The sequence below is a fragment of the Choristoneura fumiferana genome, chromosome 4 (genome assembly GCF_025370935.1).
Source record: "Choristoneura fumiferana chromosome 4, NRCan_CFum_1, whole genome shotgun sequence".
Lineage (NCBI taxonomy): Eukaryota > Metazoa > Arthropoda > Insecta > Lepidoptera > Tortricidae > Choristoneura > Choristoneura fumiferana.
This window is the reverse complement of record NC_133475.1, coordinates 3097540-3112548: the sequence shown is the minus strand read 5'-3', so window position 1 is coordinate 3112548 and position 15009 is coordinate 3097540. Positions and strand designations below refer to the sequence as shown.

General features: G+C 40.9%; 1 protein-coding gene and 1 pseudogene across 2 annotated transcripts in view; both read right to left on the bottom strand.

Annotated features, from left to right (window-relative positions):
- Nucleotides 1-15009, bottom strand: part of LOC141427277 (cyclic GMP-AMP phosphodiesterase SMPDL3A-like) — a 165615-nt gene that overhangs the window by 31310 nt on the left and 119296 nt on the right. For both annotated transcript variants that reach the window (XM_074086566.1, XM_074086565.1), the window contains exons 2-4: nucleotides 10967-11086; nucleotides 10470-10535; nucleotides 6456-6606 (exon numbers count right to left, since the gene is read on the bottom strand). In XM_074086566.1, coding sequence (XP_073942667.1) covers nucleotides 6456-6606; nucleotides 10470-10535; nucleotides 10967-11036 — 287 coding nt within the window. In that variant the 5' untranslated portion in view covers nucleotides 11037-11086. The remainder of the gene's footprint in view (nucleotides 1-6455; nucleotides 6607-10469; nucleotides 10536-10966; nucleotides 11087-15009) is intronic.
- On the bottom strand, nucleotides 791-3917 carry LOC141427119 (uncharacterized; annotated as a pseudogene).

Sequence of the window (15009 nt, the reverse complement as noted above, 5' to 3'; positions counted from 1 at the left end):
CACCGCACCCACATCTGAGACTCGTTCTCACCCCCTTCGGACTTTGGACCCATCGTCTCCGTCCCTGTCAGATATGTAACATTTGAAAATCCGGATCGGCGCCTTATCTGGTCGATATGTCTATGGATTAGTCGGCCGTCACCGTTATCCACTGCGTACCTATTACCACCCTCTATACCCGCTACCGTGCCCTCGACCACCGATCGCGGCCGCTGTAGCTGCGCGCCCAGACTGTTTCGCCCTGCGCGACGGCGCGCGCGACGCCTCCCGCCGCCCTCACCTGTCGGGTTTGTGCGTCTTTGACGCGCCTTCTACCGCCCCCTCGCTGCGTAGTAAGTCTAAGCGCGTCCTGAGTGATCGCCTTTGCAAAAGCATCGCGGGACTTTCACCAGTGGTGCTATGCGGACTGGTCCTGTACGCCATTAAATAAGTTTGTAATGCGGCTTCTACATCAATATTGTCTCGGTATGCTTTTTTAATGGCGCGTTTACACAATTTAACGGCATTCTCAGCGGCACCGTTTGACGACGGATGGTACACTGGTGAAAACGATTGTCGTATCCCATTATGTTTCAAAAAATCACAAAATTCGGAACTTGTAAACGGCGGTCCCTGGTCGGATACTACTTCGACTGGTAACCCGAACCTCGCGAAACTTCCCTGAGAACCTTGATCACTGACATCGCATTTGTTCGTGCCATTTCAAAAATTTCCAGCCATTTCGTGCTGGAATCTATTAATACTAAAAAATGTTTTACTTTTATATGGTCCTAGGAAATCTAAATGTATCCTAGTCCATGGTTGTGCCGTATAAGGCCAGGGTGCGGGAGGCGCGCGGGGGCGCCGGCGCCTCCGCTGCGCACGTCTCGCAGCGCTGGCACAGTTCCTCTACTTGGGCGTCCAGGCCCGGCCACCACACGTAGCTGCGAGCCAACGCCTTCGTCTTTACGATGCCCATGTGACTAGCGTGTAACTGTTTCAATATAGTGCTCCGCCATGCTAATGGTATTATCATCCTGTAGCCCCACATTAAACAACCACGGTCTATATAAATCTCGTTTCTTCTGACATAAAACGGTTTAATATCATCATCCTGGCACGTCCCGGGCCAACCGGATTGAGCGTACGTCATTATCCTACTCAATACAACATCTTTTTGCGTGGCATTCTTTACATCCTGATTCAGTACCGGTAAAAAGCTTTCTACAAAATGAACGTAGGTTATATCTTGCACCGTTCCGCGCTCCTTACCCGTCTGTGGCAGTCGCGACAACGCATCCGCACAGTTTTAGTGGACGATACATACTCAATAGAATAATCGTAGCCCGATAAAAGAACGGCCCAGCGCTGTAAACGTGACGCGGCCATTACCGGTATTCCCACCTTACTACCCAGTATATACGTGAGTGGTTTATGGTCTGTTCTTAATATAAATTTCCTACCATACAGGTATTGATGAAATTTTCTGACTCCATAAACGATGGCAAGTGCCTCTCTGTCGATCTGTGCGTACGCCCGCTCGGCTGGTGTTAGTGTGCGTGAGGCGTAGGCCACAGGCCGCTCACCCTGCGGCGTCAAATGGGAGATGACCGCTGCTACGCCCACGCCGCTAGCGTCAGCCGTCAATACTAATGGCAACGAGGTCGAATAATGTATGAGCACTTCACTGGAGCCTAGCGCTCTCTTCACCTGATCGAATGCGGCCTGGCACTCCATATTCCACTCGAAAGTAACTCCCGCTCTTAACAGATATATAATGGTGCTAAAATTGTGCTCACATTTCTTATAAATTTCCCATAGTACATAACCATGCCTATAAAAGCCTTTAACTCCGATACATTGGTGGGCGTAGGCGTGTTTGTGATAGCTTTAACCTTATCTGAGCATGTGTGCACCCCCTGCTTGCTGATGACGTAACCTAAATAATCAACTGATTTAGCAAAAAAAACACACTTGTCTTGCCTTACACGTAGCCCAAAAGCTTGTAACCGCTCGAACACTTTATGTAAATTGTTAATGTGGTGATTGGTGTCTTTACCGGTGATTATTACGACATCGAGAAATACGCCTACGTTGGGTATATCCGCGAATAATTGCTCTAAACGCCGCTGAAAAATGCCCGGACTAGACGCCAGTCCGTATACCAGTCGGTTATACCTAAATAAACCCTTGTGTGTATTAATTACTGTATATTTTTTTGATTCGTCCAACTCGAATTGCGCATACGCCTGCGACAAATCAATTTTACTAAATCGATCGCCCCCGTCCAACCGGGCTAGCAGATCTTCTACTTTAGGCAGTGGATAACGGTCGACTTCCAATACTTTATTTAAAGTTAACTTATAGTCGGCGCATATTCTAATGTTACCGTCCTTTTTGACGACGGGCACGATGGGCGTCGCCCAGTCAGAGCGGTCGACGGAGTGAGCACGCCGTCGCGCACCAGCTGTTCCAGCGCGCGCTCCACCGGCTCGCGCAGCGCGTACGCCAGCGGGCGCGCGCGCAGGAACACCGGCCGCGCCCCGGGCCGCAGGTGGAACCCCACTCGTCCCCCGGTGAAACGGCCCAGTCCGTCTTCGAACACTTTACAGTATCTGGAACTGAATTCCTTTAGATTAAAATCAATATTTTCACTTAGCTTATTGACACTTTCACACATATACTTAGGTAACTGTACATTCAAGGTTGCTATCCATTGTCTGCCTAAAAGAAGTGTTTTACCATTCTTTATAATGTATAAATCAAGATATTTCTTCTTATCTTTGTACTGAACTAAAGGTTTAATTACACCTACGGGCCTAACTACCCCCCCGTGTAGTATCTCAACAATAAGTTACATTTCTTTATAGTAATTTTTTAAATTCCGTTTCATAAAGGTCGTAACTTATACAAGAAACGGCGCTGCCCGTATCACACTCCATATACATGCTTTTACTATCTATACTAATGGGTATCATTATCGGCTTACAGTTCTCGATCGCTAATTGATTTATGCAGATCTCGATTACCTCGTCACTGTCCTCACTGTCCGTGCCTGCGTCCGCCGTCACCTCCAGGTTGTGATGCCCCGCCAGGTTAGGACATACGCGCTGCAGGTGTCCTATTTGGTTGCACACCCGGCACACGTATCGCACAAATTTGCACGCCGCTGGCGCTTCAACGTGTGTGCTCCCGCACACGGTGCACTGTTGCTGCGCCGCCTGCCTAGCCACCGCGCCCATGCCAGGCCGCGCCAGCGCGCTCGCGCCCGGCCCGGCCTCGCCCGCGCCGGCCGGCGCCCGCGCACCGCCTGCTGTCCGCCACCGCCAACCCGCTGTGCCGGTGCGCCGCCTGCATTGCGCTGCCACATTCCCGCCATGACTTGGCAGTCCACCTGCTTCACGTCATCTATCGGTTTCTGACGCCCTTCCACAACAGCCGCGTCTTTCTCAGCCGCCTCCATGCTTACTGCCATCCTGTATGCCTTCACGAAGTCTAACGTATCTTCCGTGAATAGACGTTGCCGTATGACCTCACTGCTGATCCCGCACACGAGCTGGTCTCCGAGGCTCTCTTCGAGCCAGTTGCCGAACTCGCATGTTTTCGACATCCTCTTCAGCACTGCCACGTATTCTGCTAGGTTTTCACCGTTACCCTTCCTCTGTCGAAATTAAAACCGTTCGGCGAGCACACTCGGTTTCGGTTGTAAATGCTTTTCCAATATGGCCGTTTTTCTTGAAAAGAGTGAGTAGTAGGCTTTTTTGGTGTACAAAATTGACTAGTAGTTCGTAACATTCTGCACCCATAACAGTTATTAGCGTCGGCACTTGTTTGTCACTCGCGATCCCGTTAGCTATGAAGTATTGCTCCAAGCGCTCGACGTATAACCTCCAATCGTCCGCGTGCACTTTGAACTCGCCGATTTTACCGATCGACATTTCTTTTTTTTTTAAAAATCTGTCACTTTTTACACGTTGCGCACGGATTCTTATTAAACGTCGTCGCCACTGAAGTATCCTGAGGGTTCGGTATACCATACAGCAGAAAGTAATAAAACACGTCTTGAGTATACGGCATATATTGACAGACTGAAGTACCCACATATAAGGTAAGGTAGGTATAAGGTAGTTTAAGGCAGCTCTTAAAGCACAACATATAAGAAAATTCTGCAACTATTAATATTATACTGTGTGACTGTCAGTAAAATTACCCCATAGTAAATTTTGCTTATGAGAGGACTTTTGCTAACACTGGATATTTATAGATAAGACCAGCTAATTAGCACCGAACCCTCGCCGCGCGAGTCCGACTTTCACTTGGGCGGTTTTTTTACCAAAACATTTTTTTAGGCTTTATTACAAAAACTGTTGTAGTTATCTACAGCATCTTTAAAATGCTTTAGCAAACTCATTATTTATTAACACCCGGACAATCTTAAGTACTACTATTCCGTCACAACAAGAGAATTAGACCAAACTTTGGGACCTTAATAATCAAAGTTTCACTCCCAACTGGTTATTATTTAAAGAGGAGTAAGCCTCAATTTGGGAGCAGAAACTCCGGTTGCCAAGGAAACTAAATATTCATCGCAGCGGCGAGCAAGTTTGAATATGACCAAGGGTTATTATGCATGCGCTGGCGAGTAGGACATGGGACACTGAAGTCCGCAGAAACCTGTAATTGAGATAGTTATTCCCCTTTTGTGCGCATCGGACACTGTGCTCGCTGGTAAGTGCCTAGTTTTCATTGTTAGTAGAAACGTATCAGTTTTAGAGTTAAAACGAGGTCTGGTAATTCACAAAAGGGTATTCAAAATGCCTAGTGCGAACGACGCGTAGTAAAGTTGTGGAACGACTTCATTCTATCGTGTTTACTTGAGTTTATAAGCGAAAAAACTTGTAGGTAGAGTGCAAATTAAAAAGGATGGAAAAGAACTAGAAATGGTCATGTTTTGAGTCAATGTGGCAATTTCATTTGAGTAACTAGCTTTAATGGCAAGTAAATTTAATTTAACGCTAGCAGGCGAGTTGCCATTCGTTTGTGGCGTTTTAAGAGGCAGGCCTTTGTTCAGCAGTGGATGTCTTACCACTGATGGTGATGTTAATGAATTCAATTTAGAATCCTTATTGTTACATAAGGATATAGTTGATGCGTTGTGTTTTGCAAGCGACTGCAGGGCTACTACGAAACTCGAAACTCGAAATTCGTGTCGTACCGTCGCTCTCGCTCTCGTATCAAATAGTATAAGTGTCAGAGGGATCGCACGACACGAACTTCGAGTTTCGTAGTAGACCTGCTGCTTTCCTAGTGGTTGCAAACCTTGTGTAAGTAAGGGTTAGTGAAACATGTCTATGTTTAATTAAATTACCTATGCGTCAATTCGACTAACTAGCGTACCTTGTAACTAACAATAATCAATCAACTTTTACCAATGAAGGTTTTTCGAAAGGTGAGATATTGCTAGATGGCGTTACTCGTAGCATCGAGAGGCCGTTTGAAGTTGCGTCTTGCTTGCAATGAGGGCTATCGCGTATTAATTCGCCACTAGAGGCGCTAGTGTAGCGTGAGGTCTCCGAAATGTCAAATCTCACAGTTTTGGGTGAGCTACGCGGTTTATATAAATTAGAATAATTTTGTGAATATTTTGCAATATTTGAAAATTAATTATGGCAAATATGTGTTCCGGGGCAATGAATGTCTGTGTTTTGAGACATTTTTGTCTTTCGGAAACCTTTGTCCTCCCTTTTTTCCGAACAAAAACGGGACTATGCAACACTGTGGCATGCTCGATATTATGGTAAGGTTTTAAGGTGTATTAAATATGATTTTAATCAAACTTTGTTTCACGTCCGTAATAACAGACTTTGAAAGCCATACTTAAAAACCTCACGCAACAGTGCGCCATCTAGTGAGACAAAAAACGATAGCCCTCATTGGCTCACTTTGTTATTTACTAATCACAAACGTGACGCAAATGCAAATGCCAGCTTGCCTATGTACCTAATGAAATTTAGCCGGATAACTCACATCTTTAATCGAGTTTAGCTCGACATTTTTCGGGCTAATTCCTATCCCTTTTTCCCGGAGCAACGTGAACGTGACTCGGCGACTACCCGACGAAACTACCTACTGGCGCAGAACTACCCACGTTTTCATCGTTATTTTTGTTAAATGTCAAATGTAGGTAGGTGGCACACAACACTAATAACACCCTTCTGTAAAGGTACGTTCACACCAATCGATGACGCAGCACAAGTATCTAACACTGTTTTCCAACTTGGGGGTACCGACCAACCACTATCCCGCATTACGGCCGCCATGCTTTGTTCAGGGCCTTGGAGCTATCATAATTATGGTTGCGCTATTTTCTTGTGCTCTGGGGGCACGCGTGCCCCCGCCAAGATGGAAAAAAAAGGCTGGGCACTACCTTTTCTAGAACCGTTTTGTCATATGATTGTTTACAAAGATACACTTACCCAGTCCACAGGACGAACTCCAAGGTGTCAGGATGCCTGGCAGCCATTAGGGCTGCCGCGCTCTGTATCAGAGCCCAGGAGCTATCGCAGGTGTGGTCGCGGTGCCTCTCGTTGCGATGGTTGTGCTCGGAACCGCCACGGTGCCTGCAGCCTGGATGGTGCAGATAAGTTAGATTATGGAAATTAGGTAACCCAGGTGCTCGAACTTCATAATCAGGCTACCTAATCACTAGGCTCGACGTGGGGAGCACTCTATAGAGCGACTTGTGGTGCAGGGAAGGGTAAATGGGCAAAGATCAAGAGGACGTTCTCGCATGCGCTGAACTGACCAGATAAAAGCCCTAGCAAATACTCGTCTCTACACATGCGCCAGAGAAGCGACAGCCAGGGAGAACTGGCGTGGATTAGTTCGACGTGCTAAGTGACCTCGACTGCTCTGCCAAGAGTATCCGACAAAGAAGAAGAACCTAGGCCAGGGATGGCGAACTTTACGTCTATTATACAGTCGAGGGCATAAATTTCTATACAACCATAGCATCAAATATCTATTTTAAATGAATGCCATACGATTAAATAAATAAATGAAATATGTGTATACATTGACCTTGTGGTTAGTGGCATAAAGGCGTAGGTATAGATATTTTTGACGTCTTGGTAACGTAAAAGTATGTTAAATTGATAAATTAATCAATGTTTATTATTTTATGTAACTATCGGAACTGTTGCATGTTAGTTTTTAAGTCATCATATTTTTTATGTTACTTTACAATAGTTTGTTACGAGTATTTACTAAGCCGTTTATGTGTTGTGGAAATGAAGTTTTTATCTATCTATCTACATTATCTATCATACATATATTTATGCCCTTGACTGTACCTACTAATGGACCAGCCTATAAAATTGACCAAATTGTTAAGGTACAGTTAATTCGATTATTAGTGACGTGCCGGAATCGTTTTGTTGTCCGCCACATCTACCAAACGTGCAGTATGTAGCTGTTCCTGCACTAAGAACACAAATAAATAATAATATAATAATAAATAATAATGTTTTCTGTATCGCTTACTATTTCTGGTGTGCAAAAAAAGTGTCATGTATTGGTATTAAAATTCAGTAGGTAGAATCATAGAAAATATAATATGTTTGTAATTTTACTACACAACTGAGCCCCGGTTGTCATATTATCTGCATTGAGTCTGTTTTTATTATGATTACCAAATTGCATTATGTCTAATTTAAATTGTGATTCAAAACACTTCAAACTTTATTTTTCATGTGAAACGTTTTAGTTAAATATACCTAACAATTTGTTTCACTAATAAATATTTGACATAATTTGATTTCAATATAAGACATTTACGATACAATACAATAGATAGAATGATTATTTATTGTACACCAGAAATAGTAAGCGATAAGTACAGAAAACAAGTAAAATATAAAAAATATGAAAATATTGCTGCAAGTTTCAGAAATTCTGTCTCCATTGAATACTTAATCTTGCTTTTAGTTTGAGCTGAAATATGGATGTAGGGGGGCTTAAGTACGAGACTTGTAATAAAGACGTCCCTTTGGGATTTAAACTATAATTAATTAAGTACATTGTGGGTAGTAAAGCAACAGCAACAGACATGTTTTTATAACGAAGTCCTTTAAACTTCGATAGTTATGCTAAGACTAGAATTTAGCACAGTTTAAACAATGAAACGTTTCAAATCACGAGTGAATTGTGTGTAGCAGTAAAATTGTAATAAAATAAAAAAAAAAAAACGGCCAAGAGCGTGTCGGACACACCCAAGACAGGGTGCCGTAGCCTTTACGAAAAAGATCTTTTAAAGGAATAAGATCGCTTTTGTACATAATATATCAACATTTATCAGTTGTGCTTTTTTGTTCACTTATTTCCAGACTTTTTCTTTTACCTTTTATTTCATGCTGCCCTCTTTGAAAATGCTAGCTAAGTCAAAAAACTATGCAACAAATTCAAATTAAAACATTATAAAGTCATATAACTTTAAATAGTTATTCAGTACTAGACCAAAAACAAATAACCCTAGCACTAAATTCTCAGGTCATTTCGCAGATCGCACACCTCACCAACTAACATTCCAGTTAACTGCGCTCACGAGAGCCACCTGGCTATAATATAAATAACTTGGAAACCCAGAGAATATTCCAGAGGACTCGCATGTTAGAGCATTAAGCCATACGGAGGCAACAAGCGCACTAAACTTATTCCTCTACAAGAAGACGACAAATAAGTTTTTGTTAAAATATCATTTTCCGTACAAGCTTTTTGTTGTCTGTACTTTTTGGTCAATATACCTACTTGTATTGTCATCCAAACTACTTTACCGTACCAAATTTCAAGTCGATGGCATTACCTAACCACTGAGAAGTTCAATATTACAAAAGTATGCCTTCACGCGAATCAATAAGAGTTGAATTAAAATAAACTTGCAAGATTCGACCCAACAACAACAATGTTCACATCATCATCACACTGTCTTCAGCCCCTCGCATCCATCCGCCGCTATCGACCCCCACACATACAATGTGGAGCCCAGAACCGGGTATGATATTAAAAACCGAGGCTCTATAGATCACCGGTAATTGGATCATCATGGTCTCACTTAATTAGAGGCAAAACTTAAGTTTTGGTTTTTTCTAACAAACTTAATCGTAAATTCAATGTACGCCATCCTAGAACCCAACTGACGTCGCCTGTCACGCTACAAGAAATATCAAACATTTTGCTTTACGACTTGCTTCTTCTAATAAACTTTATGGTGTAATAAAAATGAAAAAAAACTAATTATTTTTAAAAATCTCTGAAGTAATGTTGTTCAGTTTGACGAGTACAATCTACGTTTTCATTATTTGCCGGTGTTACAGGCCACACACGGTATATATGTTATGGTGGCTGTAATGTTTTAGCGGAGGGTTCGGTCCCATTAATGACTTTTCCGGTTGGTTTAATGCTCTAAGATTCCCAGAGAATATTGTTTATTCTCTGATATTCTTATTACATGAGCGACGCTTTTTTTCGGCTTTCATATAGACATCGTGATATTGTCTTCGTGCAAGGTATTTGGAATGTTCTTAGGTTAACAAAGCATTGTATATTATCAATATATTGGCGTGGCTTCTTTTGCTATCAATAGGATTCTTTCTCAAAGGAATCCGTCTATTTTCAGCTTTACATATTGCTTTGTGTTTCAAAAGCATTTTCTTGTTTATTCAAAGACGTGGATGAAAAGGATTGATGTTGAAACAAATTTATTTTAATACATGAAATTAAACATGATATTTTCATGAGCCTTATTGTTAAACGTGGATTTATTTGTAAACTAGCTTTTGCTCGCGGTTTCGCCCGCGTGGAATTCGGTTATCGCGCGCTGTTCCCTCAGGAACTGTGCATTTTCCACAGATAAAAAGTAGCCTATGTCACTCTCTCTTGCTCATAAACTATCTTTATGCCAAAAATCACGTTGAATTGTCGCTCCGTTTCGACGTGAAAGACGGACAAATATACAAACACACACTTTCGCATTTTTAATATTAGTATGAATTTACAGTAAATATTGCGGAAGACAAGAATTTAACTAAATTAAAGGTGGTGGTGATTCTGGTTCATTGCCGGGGTTGCAAAAAGTGGTGCACTTTGATGATTGCGTTTTTTTTTTTCAGGAAGAAATTAATTTTAAATGATATTGTGACGGGTAGCTCACGTCTTAAATCGAGTTTTTGTTCAAAAAAGAAAATCATAACACAAATTACTTAATCAGTAATACAAGCAAACTAAATAAAGTTGTCATCATCATATACACTCATTTTATAACAAACTAGAATTTACCGGTTAATTTAATTAATAACGCAGCCAGTCACATTTTTCATAATTTAAAAATAATAAAGCTACCAAACCAAGCTGTAAAAGGTTAAAAACATCTCCATGCAGGTTCAACTCAGCAACAGTGAATAAAAGAGCAAGTTATATATCAAATGTAAACGAACCTCTATGCAGCTCCAGGGAGTTGTGAAACGGGTCATAATGAAGATCTGTGATGTGCCAGAAGTAACCTGTGGACAAAAGTACAGCTGCAAATAAAGGTAATTTAGCTGATGCAAAATTTAGTTGAATTGAAAATAATGACATTACTAAATTTTCAGCGGAGGGAAAATTTTATTTTTGTGTAAACGTACCTAATACTTTGGCTACATTTCTAAAAATAAATTAATAAGGCCATCAATGCGAGAATGCCGCGTAGTCGAAGCACCTCAAATACTCGGCTTTGGAGCCGACGTATGACTTCGTGCCTTTTGCGGTCGAAACGGCTGGTCCTTGGGGGCTGAAGCCAAATCTTTTTGGTGTGGGAGCTGGGCCGCAGTCTGCGGGACAGGGGTTGCGACCCCCGCTCTGGGTCGTACCTGGTTCAGCAGATAGCGCTGGACATCCAGCGGGGAAATGCTACTGGTGTTATGAGCACTTTTGAGCACTTTTAAGCACTTACCAATTTTCGCATCAGTCAGCGTAAGCCAGAACAGGCCGGTAATGTACACGATGAAGTTAGCAGGATTCATATTACAATGTTACATGACGCCGTCCTCCCTCCGTCATCGTTTCACACGGCCTGTGGACAATACAGATTGCTCAGTATCGCATAAATATTTGTACAATTTTAGCTGCTAATTGTGTAAATATTCGATAGATAAATTCGATGAAACTTACTATTTAGAACTACATATCGGTAGGATTTATAAAACAGAAAATCACTCTGCGTTTCAAAACTAGCATCGCAGTTGTAGGCAAGTATTGTGTTGTATTGTAAACTCTTTGATGTGCATTAAAACACATGAAATTAAGAAATAACAAAATAATAATAAGGAACCGCTAGGGTCAAATGAAACAAGACTGACCATGTCTGCATCTATTCACAGACAGAGCTAAGGGGAGAGTGTAAGCCCTGCGGAGATGGTGGGATGATCTATCTAGACCCGTTTTTAAACGACTGGTCAGACGTAAGTGTACCTATAGACAGAGTGAAATGAAAACACCTCCTGCGACACACCAGTTCTTCCTTTCCTTCGTATCTAAATCATCCCGTCATTGTTTGCCTCATATTTTAATACCTATCGCCAAAGACCCCTATTAATGGTAATTTTGATCCACCGCTCTGGATACATTCTACATGTCCAGTTCAGCCCAGTTTTCCAACTTTGCAATCTTTACTTACACCCACATCAGCAAAATGAGTTAGCTTAAGCTTATAAAAGCGAGAGTGGTTAGGTTTCAGTATTTTTAACTTACCACGAAACCGTTAAAGAATTCGAAAGGACAGCTTCCGCAGGCCGCCGACATTGCTTTGCGAAAACCTTAGCTATCTTGAACTAAAATTTATTAGAAACCTCCCAAAACCGGGGCTCACTTTTTATAATTTACGTGAGCCCTTAAAGACATGAACACAAAGTAATTTACCGTCGGTAAACATAAATAGCCCGGTACAGACCCTTCACGGGACGTTTACCAGACAAATCCCTTTTGTGCACAAGGAAGGATAGCCACAGTAGGTTGCTGACCCATTTTTTGCTCGTGAAGAAAAGTTTACTCTATAGACGACTAAATACATTAGATTGATTACAAAGCTTGTGGCTTTAGATTAGATTCCTGTGGCACTTTAGTGGCAGTGGGCTTATAACACGAAGAAGTGATGGCCGCTAAAGCCATCGTGTTTTTAAATGAACCTACTGAGAGACTCGGTGTGGATAGACTCATTTCAAGGTTCACTGATGACCTGGTAAAGGCTTGAAAAGTCCAATTGATGCGGGCGCAGCAGGACCAGGCAATGTGCTGTTCTTTTGGGGAAGCCTATGTTCAGATAGTAGACCTCTTTTGGCTGACAACGATGATAATGATTATGATGAATAAACAGACACTTAGTGCGTATATAACGAGCAAACAAAGTGTCAACGAAGTGTTTTTAAGCAAACATATTTCTCCGCCAATTCTCGTTTAAAATTTGTAAAACTATATGTCATTTTATCGAATCAATTTTTTTTTTTTTTCAATATAGCGGAGTTATGAGAGTTTTGAAGAGTGCGGTAAACATTTCATCAGTTTAAAGCTATGCAAAGACAGACTCGCGAGGTCTTTAAATCATAAAAGAACTAACTTTATGGGTACCGCAATCGCTCCTGATGGCAAACGAGGTTGTGGTCTAAGAAGGGCCAAGCGTGCCAAGTCCAGTAACATTATAAATAAATAAATATCACGGGACAATTCACACCAATTGACCTAGTCCCAAAGTAAGCTCAGCAAAGCTTGTGTTATGGGTACTAAGCAACGGATAAATATAATTATGTAGGTATATACATAAAACATATTAAATACATATTAAACACCCAAGACCCGAGAACAAACATTCGTATTTTTCATACAAATATCTGCCCCGACACGGAAATCAAGCCGGGACCTCAAGCTTCGTAGTCAGGTTCTCTAACCACTAGGCCATCTGGTCGTCATTATGTTTTATGACAGCTAAATTAACGTTCAGAGAATAAAGGTTTTTTTGTTACATATAACTGACCGTAATCGATCCTATCTCACCTGATGTTAAGTGCAGATGAGGCCAAAGGTGCATCTCACTGGTATCTACAATTACGAGTTGAGCCGTTTAACTATTTAGGGGCTGTTTCACCATCCATTGATTAGCGTTAACCGACGGTTAAATGTGATGCCGTCTCCGTCTATTCGAACAAAACAAATAGAGACGGCATCACACCTAACCGCCAGATAACACTAATCAATGGATGGTGAAATAGCCCCTTAGTCTATTTTTTATGTAAGTTTAAATTTTATTACGTACGACATCATGTCACCGTTCTAGAAAGTATGACATGTTAATTCCGAATAATAATATTAAGTCTGCATAACTGTTCTTGTTTTGACTACATCCGGGGATTCTATTTTGAAGTCCTCGAAATTCACACAAGGTTACGGTTGCTAAGGCTAAACAGTTGCGAAAATGTTGTTTCTAATACACTCCGTCCTAAGCTTAACTAAATAATAATGTAAACGTTATTTAAATAAAAATATTAATTTGTTTAAATGTGTATTGCGTTTATAATGGCAAACGGTGGAAGCAAGTTGGCAAGTTATTTTTGTTTAGAAGTGGAATTCTTTTGGCTGTTAGTTTCTAAATATCAACTAAATCTACGATCAGTTATTTTGTTTTACAGATAAATTTACGCATTTTGATAGGGTGTTGAAGTACGGTATCCGTTCATTTCGCAACTAACGTTTGGCTATCTGATTCATTTCGCAACTTTTAATTTCGCAAACTCTAAAACATTGAATATTTTAGGATTTTTTTCAGAGCCATCGTGTAGAACCTTTTAGGTTAGGTAAGGTTAGTTTTAGAAAAATCCTGAATCATTTACAGTTTTAGAATCATTAAACAGTTGCGAAATGAACCAAATAAACCATTCTTATTCTTATCCTCAAATGAAAAGTTGCGAAATGAATCCAGTTGCCAAACGTTAGTTGCGAAATATCAGTGAGCCATAGTACAACTGTTTATTGTACATAAAATACATGAAATTAAAAAGATAAAGAGATGTACAAAGACGAACTTATTTCTATAAGGGATTTCTTCCAGTTAACGTTTAAAACACTGATAGGACATCAGAAAATAAAACTATTTTGATTCAGAAAACAGGTGTCATTTTTTGTTCGTAATAATTGATTTAGTCAGTAAAGGAAAGTTTTTTTAAAATTATTTTGGCCTTTGCCCAGACATTACCACAGGCTATGAAAAAAAAAATATCCTATAAGTATTCTGTTTATGTCAACTGAGGTACAGAACCCTAAAAATTGTGTTAAATTTTAAATTGCTTAACAAAAGCTATCGACGCAAACCCGTAATCCAATAGACTATTATGTAAATGTTTGGGCGCGTACTTGAAACCTTCTAAGTAAGCTGAATGAAGCACGTAACAGGACAGCACTCGACCGCCACTCGAAACGGTCAGTGTGACGGACAAATGGGCACTCGAGCGAGTTACTCGACCAGCTAGAACGGCCCGGGGTGCGGGGGACGATATATCAGCGATTTTTTATTGGTTGAAATACAGAGTATTACTTTTAAGCTCTCCTAAGATATATTTGAAAAAAAAAAACGTACTGTCATAAACGTACAATCGTAATCTAACATTCTTTACCTAGCAAAATACACTAGAGTCTAGTGTCTCCTAAACAAAATAATTTTGTCAGTGTCTAGTGAGTGATTAGACACTGACAAAATTATTCTGTGTAGGAGAGTCCCTATTTTCTAAAGATATTCAGTTGTCCGCTGGAGTTGCATGGTAATTTTTTACAAGATTTTGTTCAATTTCGTCTGCCCTGTGTCTATATGGGTATGTTTGTAATCAAATCTTTCTATTCAAATCCACTTCATTGCTAGTTCGGGTTGACTTTCAATCAGATATATCTTGGTTGAATAAATGAATGACAGTCAGCAAAAAATCGAGTTCAAATTTACGTTATTTCAGTACAAGT